We start from the raw sequence: 17,697 nt of genomic DNA on the forward strand, positions 1-17,697 counted from the left end.
GGTTGAGGCCCTTGAGGTCTAAGACCGCCCTCCATGAGGAGTCTCGCTTGGGAACCGTAAAGAGGACGGAGTACACGCCTTGTAGTCGTTCGGATGGGGGAACAGGCTCTATAACGGCTATCTCTAGTAGATGTCGTAGTGCGTCCTGCATGATCTTTTTGCATGCCCTGGAGATGGGGGAGATGCAAAATTTGTCCGGTGGTGTCCGCCAAAATTCTATATTGTAGCCCTGGGTGAAGAGAAGTCTGACCCAGGAGATGTTTGTCAAGTTTAGCCAGATGCTGGAGAAGAAGGAGAGTCTGCCTCCAATGGGGATGGAGTCAGAACTGCCTGCGTTGACGGTTTCCTCTGCCATATGCCTGCCTGCTCTGGTATTGGCCCCTGTATTGTGATCGTTGTCTGGACCAGGGTGCCTTGAAGGGACGGAAATTTGTAGGCCTGGTGTCCCGTCCTCGTCCACCGGGTCGTCCTCTCCGAAAGGGTTGGAAGGAACGGTAAGGGGTAAACCGTCGTCCGGGTCTGCGGTCGTCTCTTTTGGCCGTAGCTAGTGCAGGTTTACGATTGTCCTTGGGGTCGACAAGGACTGCTTTGAGAGCGTCCTCGCCAAAGAGCATATTTCCCGAGTATGGAGCTAAGGATAAGTTGGTTCTGGCAGTCGAGTCGGCGTCCCAATGTTGGAGCCATAGAGTACGACGAGCTACAATTTCGGCTGCAAGGGCGCGTGCACCGTGATGGGAAGCGTCTAACGTGGCGTCGGCCACAAAGGCAGCAGCCTTGTGTATCTTGAGGATACCTTTCCTTAGTTTGGCAGGATCCAGGTTGGGTTCGTCAAGGATATCCTCTAACCACATCATGGAAGCCTGTGAGAAGATAGAGGCAGTAGAAGAGGCCCGGATGGAATGAGCGGAGACCTCATGGATCTTACGGAAGACAAAGTCAAGCCTCCTCTCATAGGGGTCCTTGAACAGTGATTCGCCTTCCTTTGGAAGGAGAGAACGGGATACAAGATTGGAAATAGGTTGGTCCACCCCCGGGACGTTCAGAAAGGACATGGATTCCGGGTCCAGGGTATAGAGCTTGTTGGCTAAGGAGGAGGAACGACGTGGACGAAGGGGACGGGGCCATTCTTCTCTGGTCAGTTTTTTAATGGGGTCTGGCACGGGAATGAAGTGCTGCACTGATCTGGGGGACTTGAGAACTCTGGCACCCTTGACAGGAGGGACAACCGGTTGAATAAGTTCTGGTTGAATGCCAAGAGTGTCCAAGACTCTACGTGACAGACGAGAGAAATCCGCCGGGTCAAACAGGCGATAGGAGATCTCTTCCTCCTGGTCAGATTCCCCACTCCATTCATCCAGGTCATTCTGAAAAACGTTCATGTAGTCATCAGACTGAGATTGTTCTACGTCCAATCTACCCCTGACCACCTCATATGGGTTAGGAGAGGGTAGTGGAGCATCAGTATTGTCACCGGGTTGTCTCACAGAGCTGGGCTGTCATGAGGTTCCGGGCTGAGAAGACAAATGTAGAGTAGGCTGGGGATGGGATAGGCACCCCAGCAGCTCTCGTAGTTGTTGCAGGAAGTCAGGGGTCAACTGTATCCCTGGGGGAGTGGAAGAAGGTAGTGCCTGTTCCTGAAGAGGAATTTGAGGCTGCCCATGCGGAGTTTGAGGAGCTTGACAGGGGAATCCTTCAAACTCTTCCTCTGAAGACTCAGAAGGAGACTGGAAAAGTGCAGGAACGGCTGCATGGCGAGGTTTCTCTGGGAGTGATGATACATAGCGTGCTCTCTTGGGCGCTCCGTGACCAGACAGGTGTTTAGTCTTTGCTTTTGCCTTGGCGTGTTTATGTTTAGCTGAATGGCGTGGGGATGGACGGCCTGCTTCAGGGGATATTGTCACCTCAGGGTTCAAATCCGCCATGACAATCTCTGAATGACGCCCACAATGGGGAAGGAGCGGTAACAGAGCCAAGGTAAAAATAGTATAGGACAGACTAGAAACAGTATGACAGGAGTGAGTATGCCCAGTACGAGAAAGGTAACAACTCAGGTAAGGTTGGCGCCAAGCTAAGTACACGCACACAATGGGGAAGGTGCGAGACCGCTAGTGACACTGCCAGAGAGGTAAGCTTTATTTAAAAATCGCAGTGTGGCCAAGGTTAGATACACGCACTCAATGGGGAAGGTGCGGTACCACCAAGGTGCACAGACTAGTCAATTGGATGTGCACCTACAAATATACACACACACAATGGGGAAGGTGTGGTATAACAGGGCTACTGGATGTGCACCTACAAATATACACACACACAATGGGGAAGGTGTGGTATAACAGGGCTACTGGATGTGCACCTACAAATATACACACACACACTGGGGAAGGTGTGGTATAACAGGGCTACTGGAGATGTACCTACGAATATACGCACACACAATGGGGCAAGTGTGGTATAACAGGGCTACTGGAGGTGCACCTACAAATATACACACACACGAAGAGGAAGGTGTGGTATAACAGGGCTACCTGATGTATCTGAAGGGAATACTGATTAAGTGAATATAAATTTGATAACCGGAGACTACACAAGTCCCACAACAGGGCTACTTGCTGTGTCTGAGGGGAATACTGAATAGGTGAGTATATGTTTGTTAACAGGAGAGCACACTGCTAAAAAACAGGCGAGAGGGGCGATATCAGTAAGCGTAATTGAGCCCAAGCCGGGTTGAATGAACAGCAGGGCTGAGGGGCTTCTGTAAAAAAATAGAAGAAATTGCAATGGCGGCCGCCGAGGGAGCCGCAGCCGCAAGCTTCCCTAAGGACAGAAATAAATAACAATGGCGGCCGCGATATCGGGGTTGGCGGGAAAAACGGGAGCGCTACAAGAGGCTTCAGAACGGGCGGGGTGTCTACGAGGGAGCCGCAGCCGCAAGCTTCCCTATGTAGAGGCTAAAATATAGACTGAAATAAGGAGGGGGGAGACTGCAGCCGCGGAGCCCCCGCTAAACGAAAAAACAGCAACCGCTGCTGTTGGAGCCTAACAGCCGCGGAGCCCCCGCAAACACGAGAGAGCAGCAGCCGCTGCTGGAGGAGGCTGAGAAGGCTGAGTAATAAACGGCAAAAAGGGGGAGGGGGGACCGCAGCCGCGGAGCCCCCGCTAAATGGGAAAGAGCAGCAGCCGCTGCTGGAGGAAGTTCTGAAAGCTGAGTAACAAACGGCAAAGAAAAAAGGGGGGGGAGGATCGCAGCCACGGAGTCCCCGCTAAATGTAAAAGCAGCAGCCACTGCTGGTGAAGCCTCAGGGAAGAGCCCCGAAGAAATCAAGAGGTAAAAAGATAAGAAGAGTAACAGAATGGAAATAAGACTTAGCTACGCTCTGTCTAAATTCAGATCTGCCTCAGACGGAGGCAAGAATGAAGACTGGAGTGGGAGGGGCTCGAGCCCAAGGTTTTAACTCTAGTGCATTCTTGCCTTCGGATGCTAGATGGCAGTACTACCCAATCTGATGGCAGGCTACCTGTGGAAAAAGGGAACCTGTGGCCCTCCAGATGTGGACTCTCATATCATCCCTGACCATTAACCATGCTGGCTGGGGCTGATGAGACTTGGAATCCAACAACAGCCATAGGTCCAGAGGTTCCCCAGCCTAGAGGAAAGGTTTTCAAACTGTGATCTATTAACCACACAGTCAAGAATATCTGCACTTGGCCCCATAACTTGATTAATTTTTTCAGGTATATATCAAAGCTGTTCTAATTAGGGCCAGAATATTAAAACAGGAATTGTTATAATATAACACTGGTGTAGTCTTATTTTTTCCCTAAACAATTGCCAGGGGCCCTTCTCAGTGGCCTGGCCAAGGGACTGAGATTTTCATAATACGGAGCTGGTTTTGATAATTATGCCAGTGCTAAAGACAAAAATATTTTTCTTGTGCCTGTGCAAGACTAGATTTTAAGCAGTCCAAATACAGAAGTAGGATGAATGCTGAACCTGACCTGAAGCAACAGCTGGATAACAGTACACCCAGCCCCACATAACTTTGCTCACAAAACACATGCACAACCACTGAATTATAAAGGCTACCATTATTTAAACAGCAGTTATGTGTGCGCTTTAATTTGTAGAACAAAACAGTTTTGTTAAGTGGTCCTTCATGAACCTTAGTAAACAGTCAGTGCAGGGGGAAGAAGCACTGTCCTAGAATTTTCAGGAAGAAATAGTGACAAGCAGCAATTTCTTCTTGTAAGTAAGTAAAGTAAAGTAAAATTTAATTTTTGTGTCGCCTATCTGGCCGAAGCCACTCTAGGTACACATTGAAATTGATAAAATACAATATAAATACAGAATAAAATACAATGCAGTCAACCATAACCATTTTAAATAGCAGCAGTATAGAACAATGTAGGGCAATCAATAAACAATTTAAAACAATCATAGAAAAATTAGCCCACCCCGGAGATCCCGAAGGCCTGTCCAAAGAGCCAGGTTTTTAAGGCTCGGCGAAATGTATCCAGGGAAGGGGCATGGCGGAGATCGAACGGGAGTTCCAGAGAGTGCAACTGCTCATACAGCAAGGGACGTTATATGGATCAAAATAGTCTTATGGATCCATATTTCTAGTTCGACTGAAAACTGTGTATGTGGATCTCCTTCCTGCTCCAACAGCTGAGTCCATTTTACAAAACTGAAATCATGCCAATAAACTGTTCAGGAAGGGAAGCAAGATTCAGTCTGTTTCCCATTGTTGCACCAAACAGTTTATTGGCAGAATTTCATCTTTTTAGAGAGCTCTTCATACACAACCTTAGCTGCTATAGTACAGTCTGTTGGATCGAACACCAGATGTTTGCAATTGGGAATGAAGAAATGGAGTAGACAGATGGTACTTAATTTCTTGTGAGGCTCTCTTATATTATATTGCGTCCCTAAGTGCGGCTGCATTTAAAACAATTCCCCTTTTCTTATAATCCCAGTCTGCATCTGTGTTGGAATTGCTTTTCAAGTTGTTTTAAAGCTGTGTTTTTAAAGATTTTTTGTTTAATATGTTTTTAAAGATGTTTTGTTTTAACATGTTTTAAAGACTTTTGTTTTTATGCTGTTTTAGTGTGCTTTTAGTGTTTTTGTTTGCCACCCAGGGCTCCTTCTGGGAGGAAGGGTGGGATATAAATTTAATAAAGAAATAAGCACCTGTGATTATTTAAAATAACTGCCAGCTCACCTTGGTGATGACAACATCTTGCTTCTGCCCAAGTCTGTGACATCTGTCAAAGCACTGGTCCTCTGCAGCGGGATTCCAAGCCTATCGGGGATATTCAAAGTCATGCTAAGCCTTGCCAAAAGAAATGTGTATTCAAGTTACAGATTTCTAAGTTATAATCACTATAGCACTGTGGAAGAGGACTTTACTGTTTTACTAACATAGTGTTGGAAGACTTGAGATTTGAAAAAAATCCTATTAGCTTTATGTATTACATTTGCTATTTATCTCATGATATTCACAACACTAACAAAACCTAACTCTTGGTGACAATTATCTCTCCCATCAAGTTTATGAGCCACCAGAAGTAAACAGTACTTTGTTGATGACAAAAGCTTTTCTGATTATAGTTGAGCTACGGTACAGAGGTCCTCCAAAGGAGTGCATTCACTTCTATTAAAAGGCTTTAAGATGACCGAAAAAATGGACTGATACAATTTCACATATCCCTGTATGATAAGCAGGCACACCAACCCAAACCCCAGATCTCCCATCGGGGGGGGGGGGAGGCTGGATGGAACAGAGTTCTGCTTAGCCCTTTCAGTCTCTGCTGGTGAGGAGCATCTCAATATATCTGCCCAAATGGCAGGCAGATGATATTTCTAACAGCAGGAACCATGATACTCCCCTCAAAAGGCATTTCAGGGGAGGCTGGGAGGGCGCAGGAGCCTCTGGATTCTGTCCAGACCTTGTTGCCATCATGTGACAACAGGCCCAATTTGGACCTCTTTGCTGCTGTGCCAGGTCCCAGGCTGGCATGAAGGGACATTTCCTCCCATCCTCCTGACTTAACAAATGCAAACACATCAAACCTCATCACTGCCAGCTAGGGGTTAGGATTGCACCCTTAGGTTTTCAAGGTAATTTATGCACATTCTCAATCAGCAGCTTTATTACAGGTTTTCTATTACAGCTAACATAGTGAAATAATACTGTTTTTGCTGCTATGAACAGCACCATCAGAACTTGTTCTCTTGCTAGTATCTAGCTGATCAAAAGGAACTTTTCTCATTCCTCCTTGTATTTCTAGGATGTGCTGCATGAGTCACACTTATTGACTAGTTTATACTTACTGGATCCATTAAAAACACTCGTGAAGCTGCTGTAAGATTCAAACCAACACCACCAGCTTTTAGGGATAACAGCATTACAGTTGGGGACCCTTCTTCATTACTTTGGAACTGGTGAATTGCCTCAACTCTCTTTTTCTGTGTCATAGACCCATCCAAACGAGCAAAAGCAAACCCAGATTCCCTGAGACAGAAAAAGTGAAAAGTAGAACAGTCAGTTAATCTGAGTGATCTGATCTTTGGTATGAAGTTTTGGTTTTCATTTTTTTAAAAAAAATGAAAGTTATTTTTGTGCAGGAATCATAACATAGCACAGCAGGTAAGATAGCAAGTATTTACATTTGTCAGTTGAAGAATTTTTAGCAAGCACGTATTTTAGTAACCATGTATTTCTACTTACTTTAGTGGAATCTCTATTAGAGACAAGAATTTTGTGAACTGAGAAACTATTAAACTCTTAATAGCTGGATTTTGCTTCCTTAGTTCTGTCAAGGCATGCATTAATGCATTGATCTGCAACACAAAATAGTTATTTTCAGTTTTACAAACCACAAAGTCTCTTTAATTGGTTTCCTTGGGTTAATTTCATTGTTGCAAAGGAAACAATGCATGTTTCAGGCTGACCAATTGTTTCCCCCATTTTCTACCACAATATGCCAAAACGTCTTGCCCTCAAACAATGAAAGAAAATCAGTCAACCAGGAACTAATACCACAGCGCATAAAGATTGGGAAGAAAACTGATTTTATATAAGAATTCAGTTTACTTCCCAGTCTTTGTGCACTGTGATGTTAGCTCTGGGTTGACTGATTATATAAGTTATTACTTAATAGAGTCTCAAATTTGGAAAGCAGTAGAGACTTCATATACAATTTGACTGTAATAAATGTGACTTTTAGGAAGTAGTCACAAAAAGCTGGTAGTTGTCACAAAAAGCTGGTATAGCAGTGGGGAGGACAGCCTGGCTGGGAGTCCAGAGTCTGCGAGTTCAAATCCACGCTCGTGTCTCCTGGGTGTAAAGGGCCAGCTAAAGATCACCCCCACAGTGAGTGGATCAGGGGTTACGTGTCCTGCCACCTGTGCAGCCGTGGGCAAGCTGCATAGTCCCAAGGAGCCCAGTTGCCCCCCAGCTGGCTGCTGCAGACAAGGAAGGGGCCGGCTTGTGCAGCTGTGGCAAGGTGAGCAGGCCCTAGCCAGCTGGGGAGGACTAGCCTCAGAGGGAGGCAATGGTAAACCCCCTCTGAATACCGCTTACCATGAAATCCCTATTCATAGGGTCGCCATAAGTCGGGATCGACTTGAAGGCAGTCCACTTCCATTTTTTTCAACGTTGTCACATTAATAAATGGAATTAAATCCAATCTCAATGTAAGAAGATTTCAGGAATCCACAAATTTGCAAGTCAGGTATTTTTAACAGGTAACAATTCCAGTTGTAGTCTCACCTCCCTTTGATTTCAGGAAGATTTCTGAACTAATACTGATCCATCTAGATTAACGTAAGAACATAAGAAGAGCTTGCAGGATCAGGCCAGTGGCCCATCTAGTCCAGCATCCTGTTCTCAAAGTGGCCAACCAGGTGCCTGGGGGAAGCCTGCAAGCAGGACCCAAGTGCAAGAACACTCTCCCCTCCTGAGGCTTCCGGCAACTGGTTTTCAGAAGCATGCTGCCTCTGACTAGGGTGGCACAGCACAGCCATCACGGCTAGTAGCCATTGATAGCCCTGTCCTCCATGAATTTGTCTAATCTTCTTTTAAAGCTGTCCAAGCTGGTGGCCATTACTGCATCTTGTGGGAGCAAATTCCATAGTTTAACTATGCGCTGAGTAAAGAAGTACTTCCTTTTGTCTGTCCTGAATCTTCCAACATTCAGCTTCTTTGAATGTCCACGAGTTCTAGTATTATGAGAGAGGGAGAAGAACTTTTCTCTATCCACTTTCTCAGTGCCGTGCATAATTTTATACACTTCTATCATGTCTCCTCTGACCCGCCTTTTCTCTAAACTAAAAAGCCCCAAATGCTGCTACCTTTCCTCGTAAGGAAGTCGCTCCATCCCCTTGATCATTCTGGTTGCCCTCTTCTGAACCTTTTCCAACTCTATAATATCCTTTTTGAGATGAGGCAACCAGAACTGTACACAGTATTCCAAATGCGGCCGCACCATAGATTTATACAACGGCATTATGGTATCGGCTGTTTTATTTTCAATACCTTTCCTAATTATCGCTAGCATGGAATTTGCCTTTTTCACAGCTGCCGCACACTGGGTCGACATTTTCATTGTGCTGTCCACTACAACCCCGAGGTTTCTCTCCTGGTCGGTCACCGCCAGTTCAGACCCCATGAGCGTATATGTGAAATTCAGATTTTTTGCTCCAATATGTATAATTTTACACTTGTTTATATTGAATTGCATTTGCCATTTTTCCGCCCATTCACTCAGTTTGGAGAGGTCTTTTTGGAGCTCTTCGCAATCCATTTTTGTTTTAACAACCCTGAACAATTTAGTGTCATCAGCAAATTTGGCCACTTCACTGCTCACTCCTAATTCTAGGTCATTAATGAACAAGTTGAAAAGTACAGGTCCCAATACCGATCCTTGAGGGACTCCACTTTCTACAGCCCTCCATTGGGAGAACTGTCCGTTGATTCCTACTCTCTGCTTTCTGCTTCTTAACCAATTCCTTATCCACAAGAGGACCTCTCCTCTTATTCCATGACTGCTAAGCTTCCTCAGAAGTCTTTGGTGAGGTACCTTGTCAAACACTTTGTGAAAGTCTAAGTACACTATGTCCACTGGATCACCTCTATCTATATGCTTGTTGACACTCTCAAAGAATTCTAATAGGTTACTGAGACAGGACTTTCCCTTGCAGAAGCCATGCTGGCTCTGCTTCAGCAAGGCTTGTTCTTCTATGTGCTTAGTTAATCTAGCTTTAATAATACTTTCTACCAGTTTTCCAGGGACAGAAGTTAAGCTAACTGGCCTGTAATTTCCGGGATCCCCTCTGGATCCCTTTTTGAAGATTGGCATTACATTTGCCACTTTCCAGTCCTCAGGCACGGAGCAGGACCCGAGGGACAAGTTACATATTTTAGTTAGCAGATCAGCAATTTCACATTTGAGTTCTTTGAGAACTCTCGGGTGGATGCCATCCGGGCCCGGTGATTTGTCAGTTTTTATATTGTCCATTAAGCCTAGAACTTCCTCTCTCGTTACCACTATTTGTCTCAGTTCCTCAGAATCCCTTCCTGCAAATGTTAGTTCAGGTTCAGGGATCTGCCCTATATCTTCCACTGTGAAGACAGATGCAAAGAATTCATTTAGCTTCTCTGCAATCTCCTTATCGTTCTTTAGTACACCTTTGACTCCCTTATCATCCAAGGGTCCAATCGCCTCCCTAGATGGTCTCCTGCTTTGAATGTATTTATAGAATTTTTTGTTGTTGGTTTTTATGTTCTTAGCAATGTGCTCCTCAAATTCTTTTTTAGCATCCCTTATTGTCTTCTAGATTACCCCTCCTTCCCCTCAGGAGCATAACTACTAATAGACTATGGTAATACAATAGCTGGGTTGAGAGGACAAATGAAAACCCTATCCAAGTGCAGAAAAAATAATGCCAAACAGGACCAAGAGGACTGCAGATGACTACACATAAAAAGATGGTGCACTCATACCCTTTCAATTATTTTCCTTTTTCTAAGCATAATTCATGTATCAAAACTAGAAATTCGTACTGGCTGCAGCTGAAACAGAAGTTTGCAGCAGCACAAAGCAGCAGATCAAGCGACAGAGAAAACGACAATAAATGCTTAAACTACAAAAGCCAGAGAGAAGCTGCAAGACAAGCTGAATGGCTGCCAGCACACACTGTGCTGCCTTGAATAGCGGCTTGCTTATATAGCAGACTTCTACTACATATATTTGGAAAATGGTATGCCTATTAATGTGTCTAGAGTGTTTGCTTAGCAGTTTTCCCCTGAATTATCTTTACATAACCAGTAACTAGTATTTGTTCAAATTACACTTTTTTTTTCTTAGTATGCTTCCTCATCCCAAAAGAATGACTTGAGAATGGATTTAGGGAACTAGATTAAAAATATGCAGAGTTCCTAGACTCATTCCTACGATTTAGCCAGGTGCTGTACTTTCAATGTGGTATTTTAATGCATTTTTTTACCCAAAACAAGAGCCTATTTTTGTATACCATATTAAACAAAGACAATTCAGTGTTCAAATCTGACATTTACCTTTGAACTAGATACCCATTCTTTGTCAGCCTTTTTTCCATTATCCAGCTCCTCTAAGGGACATTCTACTAAATTTTCTAAACCAACTTCTTTCCTGCAAAGAGGACATTTGGCATTTGGCTGAAAAACAGAAGATTAATGTTATTCTTCTGAGAAACACACAGCTTGTGATTTGTATGCCATGTTTAAAGGCTGGCTCTTGTATTATACTTCAACAAGTAGTTCAGTATTTTTTTTAGAAGTGTAAGGTTTCTCATACAACGATATACCAAGTGAATACTAAAGAGAACAAATCAGGTTCCTTTGGAGTAAACATTCCTACTATGAACAAGCCTAACAGTATTGCCATGTAATCATCTACAACAGATCAAGTAATGCACATTCCTTCTGTTAAATCCACATAACAAAAATCAGCAAGGACCAAATGATACTTGCTTTCTTCTGCAGAAACACTGCATAATTACCCTTACTTTACATCTTTTGTTCCCAAGTCACTCACTAGGCAGCTTGTACACATTTTTAGACTGTCACTGCTGCTGCAATTGTACATGTCATTCCCAAATCATACTTACAAATGGCATCAGTGGATAGATTTTTGTCATATGCTGAGTTAGTAATGTTTTTCTCCAAACTGACTTGTAATGTCAAGAAGCTTTATGGTCTGTTCTATTTCTTTAGCACCTTTCTGCAATGCAAGACTGTGGCAGACTATATTCTGCAATTTGGTCTGTGGGAGGAATATATAGTCCTGCTCTATACAGGGTGTGGAAGAAATGGGGTGTATTAACATCTCAGATCTGTTGGAATTCATAAGCCTCACAGTCTAGTTTGTCCTAGCCAGCAAAACTCCACTATGTACTAGCTTTTCTTGTTGCTGCGAAAGTATTATAATGCTATGTAGCAATGCACAACTGTCTATGCAAGATTTGAAGTCGCTGCTGCCACACCAATGACTACTTCTGTAGCAGTTTTAGAATGGTATTCAGCAGCCATCTGAACAAGTCCATGTGAACTTGCACCTGTAGGAAAGCCCTCACAGGACCAAACTCCATTACACAATTCAGTTTCAAAAAGTGTGACTAAACTCGCCACTTTCATTTTTAAGAAAATGCAGTAAAAGGGCCCCAGTTCTGTAAGTGATTTTAAATACAGACTAGGGCTTTCCAACCAAAAATCACCTCCTCCTACTGTGGCTACTATTTATCCTCAAAAGGTATTATTTTATTTATTATTTGATTTATATCCCGCCCTTCCTCCCAGCAGGAACCCAGGGCAGCAAACAAAAGCGCTAAAAACACATCAAAACATCATAAAAAAATACATTAAAACAACTTTAAAAACATTTTTAAAAAAAGCTTTAAAATCTTTAAAAAGGGGTTAAAAACATATTGTTAAAAAAAAATGTTAAAAGCAATTCCAACACAGACACAGACTGGGATAGGTCTCAACTTAAAAGGCTTGTTGAAAAGAGGAAAGTCTTTAAAAGGCGCTGAAAGGATAACAGAGATGGCGGAATTCCACAGGGTAGGTGCTGCCACACTAAAGGCCCGTTTCCTATATTGTACAGAACAAACCTCCTGATAAGATGGCATCTGCAGGAGGCCCTCACCTGCAGAGCACAGTGATTGGCTGGGTATATAAGGGGTAAGACGGTCTTTCAGGTACCCTGGTCCCAAGCTGTATAGGGCTTTGTACACCAAAACTAGAACCTTGAACTTGGCCCGGTAGCAAATGGGCAGCCAGTGCAATTCTTTCAGCAGTGGGGTGACATGTTGGCAATACCCTGCCCCAGTGAGCAGTCTCGCCACTCCATTTTGCACCAGCTGCAGCTTCCAGACCAACCTCAAGGGCAGTCCCACATAGAGCACATTACAGCTGGAGGTTACCAGTGCATGGACAACAGTGGTCAGGCTATCCCGGCCCAGAAACGGCCGAGGCTGGTAAAAGGCACTCCTAGCCACTGAGGTCACCTGGGCCTCTAGCGACAAAGATGGATCGAGGAGCACCCCCAGACTACGGACCTGCTCTTTCAGAGGCAATATGACCCCATCCAAAGCAGGCAACTGACCAATTAATCAAATTCGGGAACCACCAACCCACAGTGCCTCCGTCTTGCTAGGATTCAGACTCAGTTTATTGGCCCTCATCCAGCCCACCACCGAATCCAGGCAGCGGTCAAGGACTTGCACAGCCTCTCCCAATTTAGATGTTATGGAGAAATAGAGCTGGGTATCATCAGCATACTGCTGACACCTCACCCCAAAGCTCCTGATGACTGCTCCCAATGGCTTCATATAGATGTTAAACAGCATGGGGGACAAGATGGTACCCTGCAGCACCCCACAGCACAACTGCCAGGGGACCGAAAGACAGTCACCCAATGCTATTCTGTGAGAGCGACCCTGGAGATAGGATCAGAACCACTGTAAGACAGTGCCTCCAATACCCATCTCACCAAGTCGGCCCAGAAGGATACCATGGTAAATGGTTTAAAAAGGCACCAAGAGATCAAGTAAGAATAACAAGGCGCACTCCCCCTGTCCTTCTTCCGATAAAGGTCACCCATCAGGGTGACCAAGGCCGATTTAGTCCCATAACCAGTCCTGAACCCAGACTGGGTTATTATTTGCTGTGAACAGCAGCTTTGTGGGGCAAATAGATGGGTTAGTTTTGGCAAGAGACTGCATGTTCTAGATCAGAGTGCTGTGGCTGCTTTTTTGTCAAAGAAAAGTGGCCAGTGTGAAAGACAGCATGTGTTTATCTCAGCTGCAACTTACTCACAGTACAATTTAATTTATATATGTATTATTTCATGGCAAGTGCTATGCAATACCTAATGAAAAGTGAGATAAAACTTGAAAAAAGAAAGTAGCCAGCTTGAGCATGATTTTTAAAAACCATGAATGTAATGTAATCCGTAGTTTGGCCTACAACATGCACAAAAAATTGGAAAGAGTATACTTTAACTGGAATCTAATTTTCTCCCACTGAAATTGAAGCTTTAGAACCATGCAAAGTAGCCTATTCACAAAACATCCTGCAATTATTTTCAAGCATTCCAGCTCTTCATTCTACCCAGGAACAAGTAATTTCACTAACTTAGAGATGTCAACTTTAATGTGAGATTATGCACTGATTAGCACTGAAAGGATGGAAGAAATGTACTTAGTATTGTGTGTGCAACCTTAGGCATCACTCTGAAGAGATCATAGGAAGTTGTAACCCTCACAGCATAAGGGTCCCCTTCCTTTTTTTCAAGAGACATTTTGGCTTGCTGGCACAATTAATTGTATTGCTCTGGGCTGGATTAATATGTAGATGTATGCTTTATATCACAAACGGGTCATTCAGATCAGATTTTCTGTGTGCACAATTGGCATGTAAGCTTCCATACATTCTATTCCTTCAGTCACGGATATTTGTGGCTATTCCACTGCTTGCCATCCACCCCAGTGGATGGAATATATCCGAGGGTTTTTTAATCCCTCCCCTCAAACACTTGTCCCCTTTTCTGTTTTGGGCAGGTTCTGCACCTGTGCACATGCATCTTTTTTAAAAAAATCAAACAAAACAAAACTATGTACCAGAAGTGCAAAACAGCAAACATTACCAGCCCTTAGTTATGTTTCATAACATACAAAATGGAGGTTTGTGCTTTTGGAGATGGGGAGCAATATCCATTTTGGTTTTTTAACAAAGCATTTACTATAGAGGTCTTGCGCAACAGTGATATTTGGCAATATTAATCTGCATTTGATTTTATATGGTTATGGTGCCTGGGTGGCAATACACGCCAAAAATAAATTAGGAATGACCTGTAAGTCCCCATAATCATTAAGGGTGCAACCACGCATCTCCCTTCCACCCACCCAAAATGCAGCAGCAATGAAATACTGAAATTATGAGAAAGAGATCTTGTGCAAGACCTTCAAATTAAACATTTTTAAAGAAGTCTGAGGTATGTACTGCTATTCAGTCTAACTTGAGGTCATAGCGTTTAACAACAAACACATGCACATGGTATTGTGCAGGTCAATATAATTAAAAGGTCAGTATCAAGAGGAGTTGTTATATGCCTTCAAGTCGATTAGGAGTTCATGCAGTTGAATATGCACTTGGGGAAAAAAGTCAATAGATGAGTCTCCTAAAGTACATGGCAGCAATAAATTAAAAGGAAATATTAACAAGTATTAATTTGTTTTATCAACACAGTAGCCAAGTTACCTACTGGTCACTGAGACCTACTGCTTCCAAATAATTCACTATAGTTTAGTAAAGGTAATAACTGACCTTCTCCCTTTGGATGACTTCACAAATACATGGCTTACAGAACACATGAGCACAGTGTGTTATCATAGGAAGGTTCAGGGACTCTAAACAAATTGCACATTCTTCATCTGATCCAGAGCTTAGAATTAATTTCATTTTCTCTATTAATTTCTTACGCAGTTCTTCAGGGGTACCATTACCTGTCCAGACACAGATACAAATTGTTAAAAAAGAGAACTGTTACAAGGTTGAACCATTCAACAGATATAAAGATTAGTTAAAGTACCACAGTGCAACACAACCCACAAAGTAGAACATTTGTTTAAGTGGGACCTACAACAAAAAGTTGCAGTGTATTTCATCTTCTAGTAGAGTTCTATTGAAGGTTCCAGCCTGCCATGCCACCCTCTAGCAGGTTATTTCATCTCCCGACCCCCAATTTTCCATTTTTTCTTTTCCAGCTGGCTCTCATGTGGCTACTAAACATAATTCATCCTCAATGGGCTGTTTTTTGAGGGGTGGAGGAGTACCCTTAGGGTTTTAGAATTTTTTAGAATTTTTAACTTCCTCAAGCATGCCATGCCCCCTCTTGTTTCTCAGTAACCTTGGTTTGGCTCCATTTCTGTCAGAACCTGAGCTTGCTGCTAGGGAGAGTAATGGATGACATATATGATTTGTATAAATTTATGAATTAGAAGAATATACTCGTCTACTGTACTCAAATGCTTATTAGACATCACAATTTAAAGTGGCAATGCAGTGATATTTAATAGCATTAAGAGAGACCATCGTCTTTTTTTCACACAGCTTTAATACTGAACATCATTTTTCAAATATTTGTATTGAGACTATGTAGTTGAGCATTTCAAACCCTAAGGTTGTCTCAGATAATGGCTACCATTATAATTTTTCAGAAATATTTTTAACATACAAAAGATTCTTCTTACTCAGTACAGAGTAAAAATTCTAGCACAGCTCAGTCAGTGGATTTACTAGCCTCAAGCCCAAGTCCTGTATGACCCCCACTAGTCATCTAGTGACTACTTCTAACAAAGGTTTAGCTGCTATTTTCCTTTTCAGAACAAGCCGTTCTTTGCCTGGGTTGTCATATTGAAATATAAATGCAGCCCCCACCACTCTTCCCCTCTCACCTCAACAACTTTCAAAGTAACAGAGGCTAGGAGACATGAAGAACAGATTGCAACTCAGAAAGAAATAAGAGCCATTATGTATGTGCAGTAAGAACTTTTAGGCCATACAGTGAAGTTACCTGTTAAACCAAAATTTACCATGCACAGTGTATCTTGGGAAAAATCAGCAATTTGCAACAGCAACGCTATAGCCTACTTCATCAGGCTTCCCTAGTTCTTTGTATTCATAACACATCTACAGCCATAGTATTGCTCCACAATTGTACATACTTCTTATTCTGTAACCCGGCCTTCCCAAACCTGCTATCCTCCTGGTATTTTGGACTACAACCTCCATCTTCCCCTGACCATGCTGACAGAAGCTGATGAGATCTATACTCCAATACATCTGGAGGGCACCAGGTTGGGGGAAGCCACTGTAACCATACTGGTATCCTGAGCATACAATTAAACAGATCGAAATATGAATTATTACTAGCAGTCTCTGGACTGTGGAGTATTAAGTACAAAACCATCTAAGCACCTGAGATTAAAAGTCTACTATGTTTTTAACAGAACATGGGAAAATTTACCTTCTGCGCTGCTGGATGAAGATACACTTGTACAGAGCCATGGATGACAACACAGCTGTCTCAATCTGAGCAAAGCACCAAGAACATCTGCATAGTGGGTCAAGACAGTTCCTTCATTAAAATACCTAAGGAATAATTAAGCAAAAGTATTACAGCTTAAATACTTGAGCTGTGATTCACAAATCTCAAACTCTGGCCCAGTTCTGAGACAATAACCTTGGCCTCCAAAACTTGTGGTTTGTTAGAGAAACAAGCACAGTATCCACACGTCTCTTACTGCATTCCCCACCTTTCTTTCACAGATCATAATATGAGAACTTGCAGAATTTGTGAAATCAATTTTACCATTACATTCAAATTAGAAAAGTTACTTAATAAACATTACTATGCACCTCAGTGAACACATTTTGTTCCCCATGTCATTAACCCTGCATAATGGACTGGCAAACTGCATTTCAATTTTTGCTGCTGCATCAGCAAACAAAGATGTGCAAGGGTGCAGACAGTGGAGAAGCACATAAGCTGAGGTAACCAACTGCAGCCTACAATATTTTCTGGCAGACATAACTGAAGCACAGGGCAGTAAGTCCACTCAGTGCATTCTGCTTTACACATCATCATTAATAATAATTAAATTTATATCCTGCCTTTCCTCCCAAAAGAATACTTCAAAACATGAAGCTCCAAAAAACTGAGGAGAAAGGTAAAAAGAAAGTTGAAAGGCAAAGTCCAGAAGGTCAAATCACTCCAAAATGCTTGAGAGTTGTTTAAAAATGCACTATTAGAAGCTCAACTGGCATGTATACTACTGATCAGGACAGGTATCACCAGGCCCAAGAGGATGCCAGCATGGTTAAGCAGAGTCAAAGAAGCTATCAGAAGCAAGGAGGGCTTCCTTCAAAAAATGGAAGTCTTCTCCAAATGAGGAGAATAAAAAGGGACATAAACTCTGGCAAAAGAAATGCAAGACAGTAAGCGAAGCTAAAAAAAGAATGTAAGGAGCACATTGCTGAAACATAAAAACCAACAAAAATATTTAAATACATTCCAAGCAGGAGACCATCTAGGGAGGCGGTTGGACCCTTGGATTATAAGGGTGTGAAGGTGTCCTAAAGCAGGATAAGACTG

The 17,697-nt window shown here is 42.9% G+C and overlaps 1 protein-coding gene across 1 annotated transcript in view; it reads right to left on the reverse strand.

The window, feature by feature from the left end:
• The window catches only part of HLTF (helicase like transcription factor), a 76,402-nt gene that overhangs the window by 4,612 nt on the left and 54,093 nt on the right, over window positions 1-17,697 (reverse strand). The window contains exons 20-25 of the mRNA XM_061637008.1: window positions 16,570-16,694; window positions 14,868-15,046; window positions 10,578-10,697; window positions 6,729-6,841; window positions 6,332-6,512; window positions 5,220-5,300 (exon numbers count right to left, since the gene is read on the reverse strand). Coding sequence (XP_061492992.1) covers window positions 5,220-5,300; window positions 6,332-6,512; window positions 6,729-6,841; window positions 10,578-10,697; window positions 14,868-15,046; window positions 16,570-16,694 — 799 coding nt within the window. The remainder of the gene's footprint in view (window positions 1-5,219; window positions 5,301-6,331; window positions 6,513-6,728; window positions 6,842-10,577; window positions 10,698-14,867; window positions 15,047-16,569; window positions 16,695-17,697) is intronic.

Source organism: Rhineura floridana, chromosome 7 (assembly GCF_030035675.1).
Source record: "Rhineura floridana isolate rRhiFlo1 chromosome 7, rRhiFlo1.hap2, whole genome shotgun sequence".
In the NCBI taxonomy this organism is placed as follows: Eukaryota; Metazoa; Chordata; class Lepidosauria; order Squamata; family Rhineuridae; genus Rhineura; species Rhineura floridana.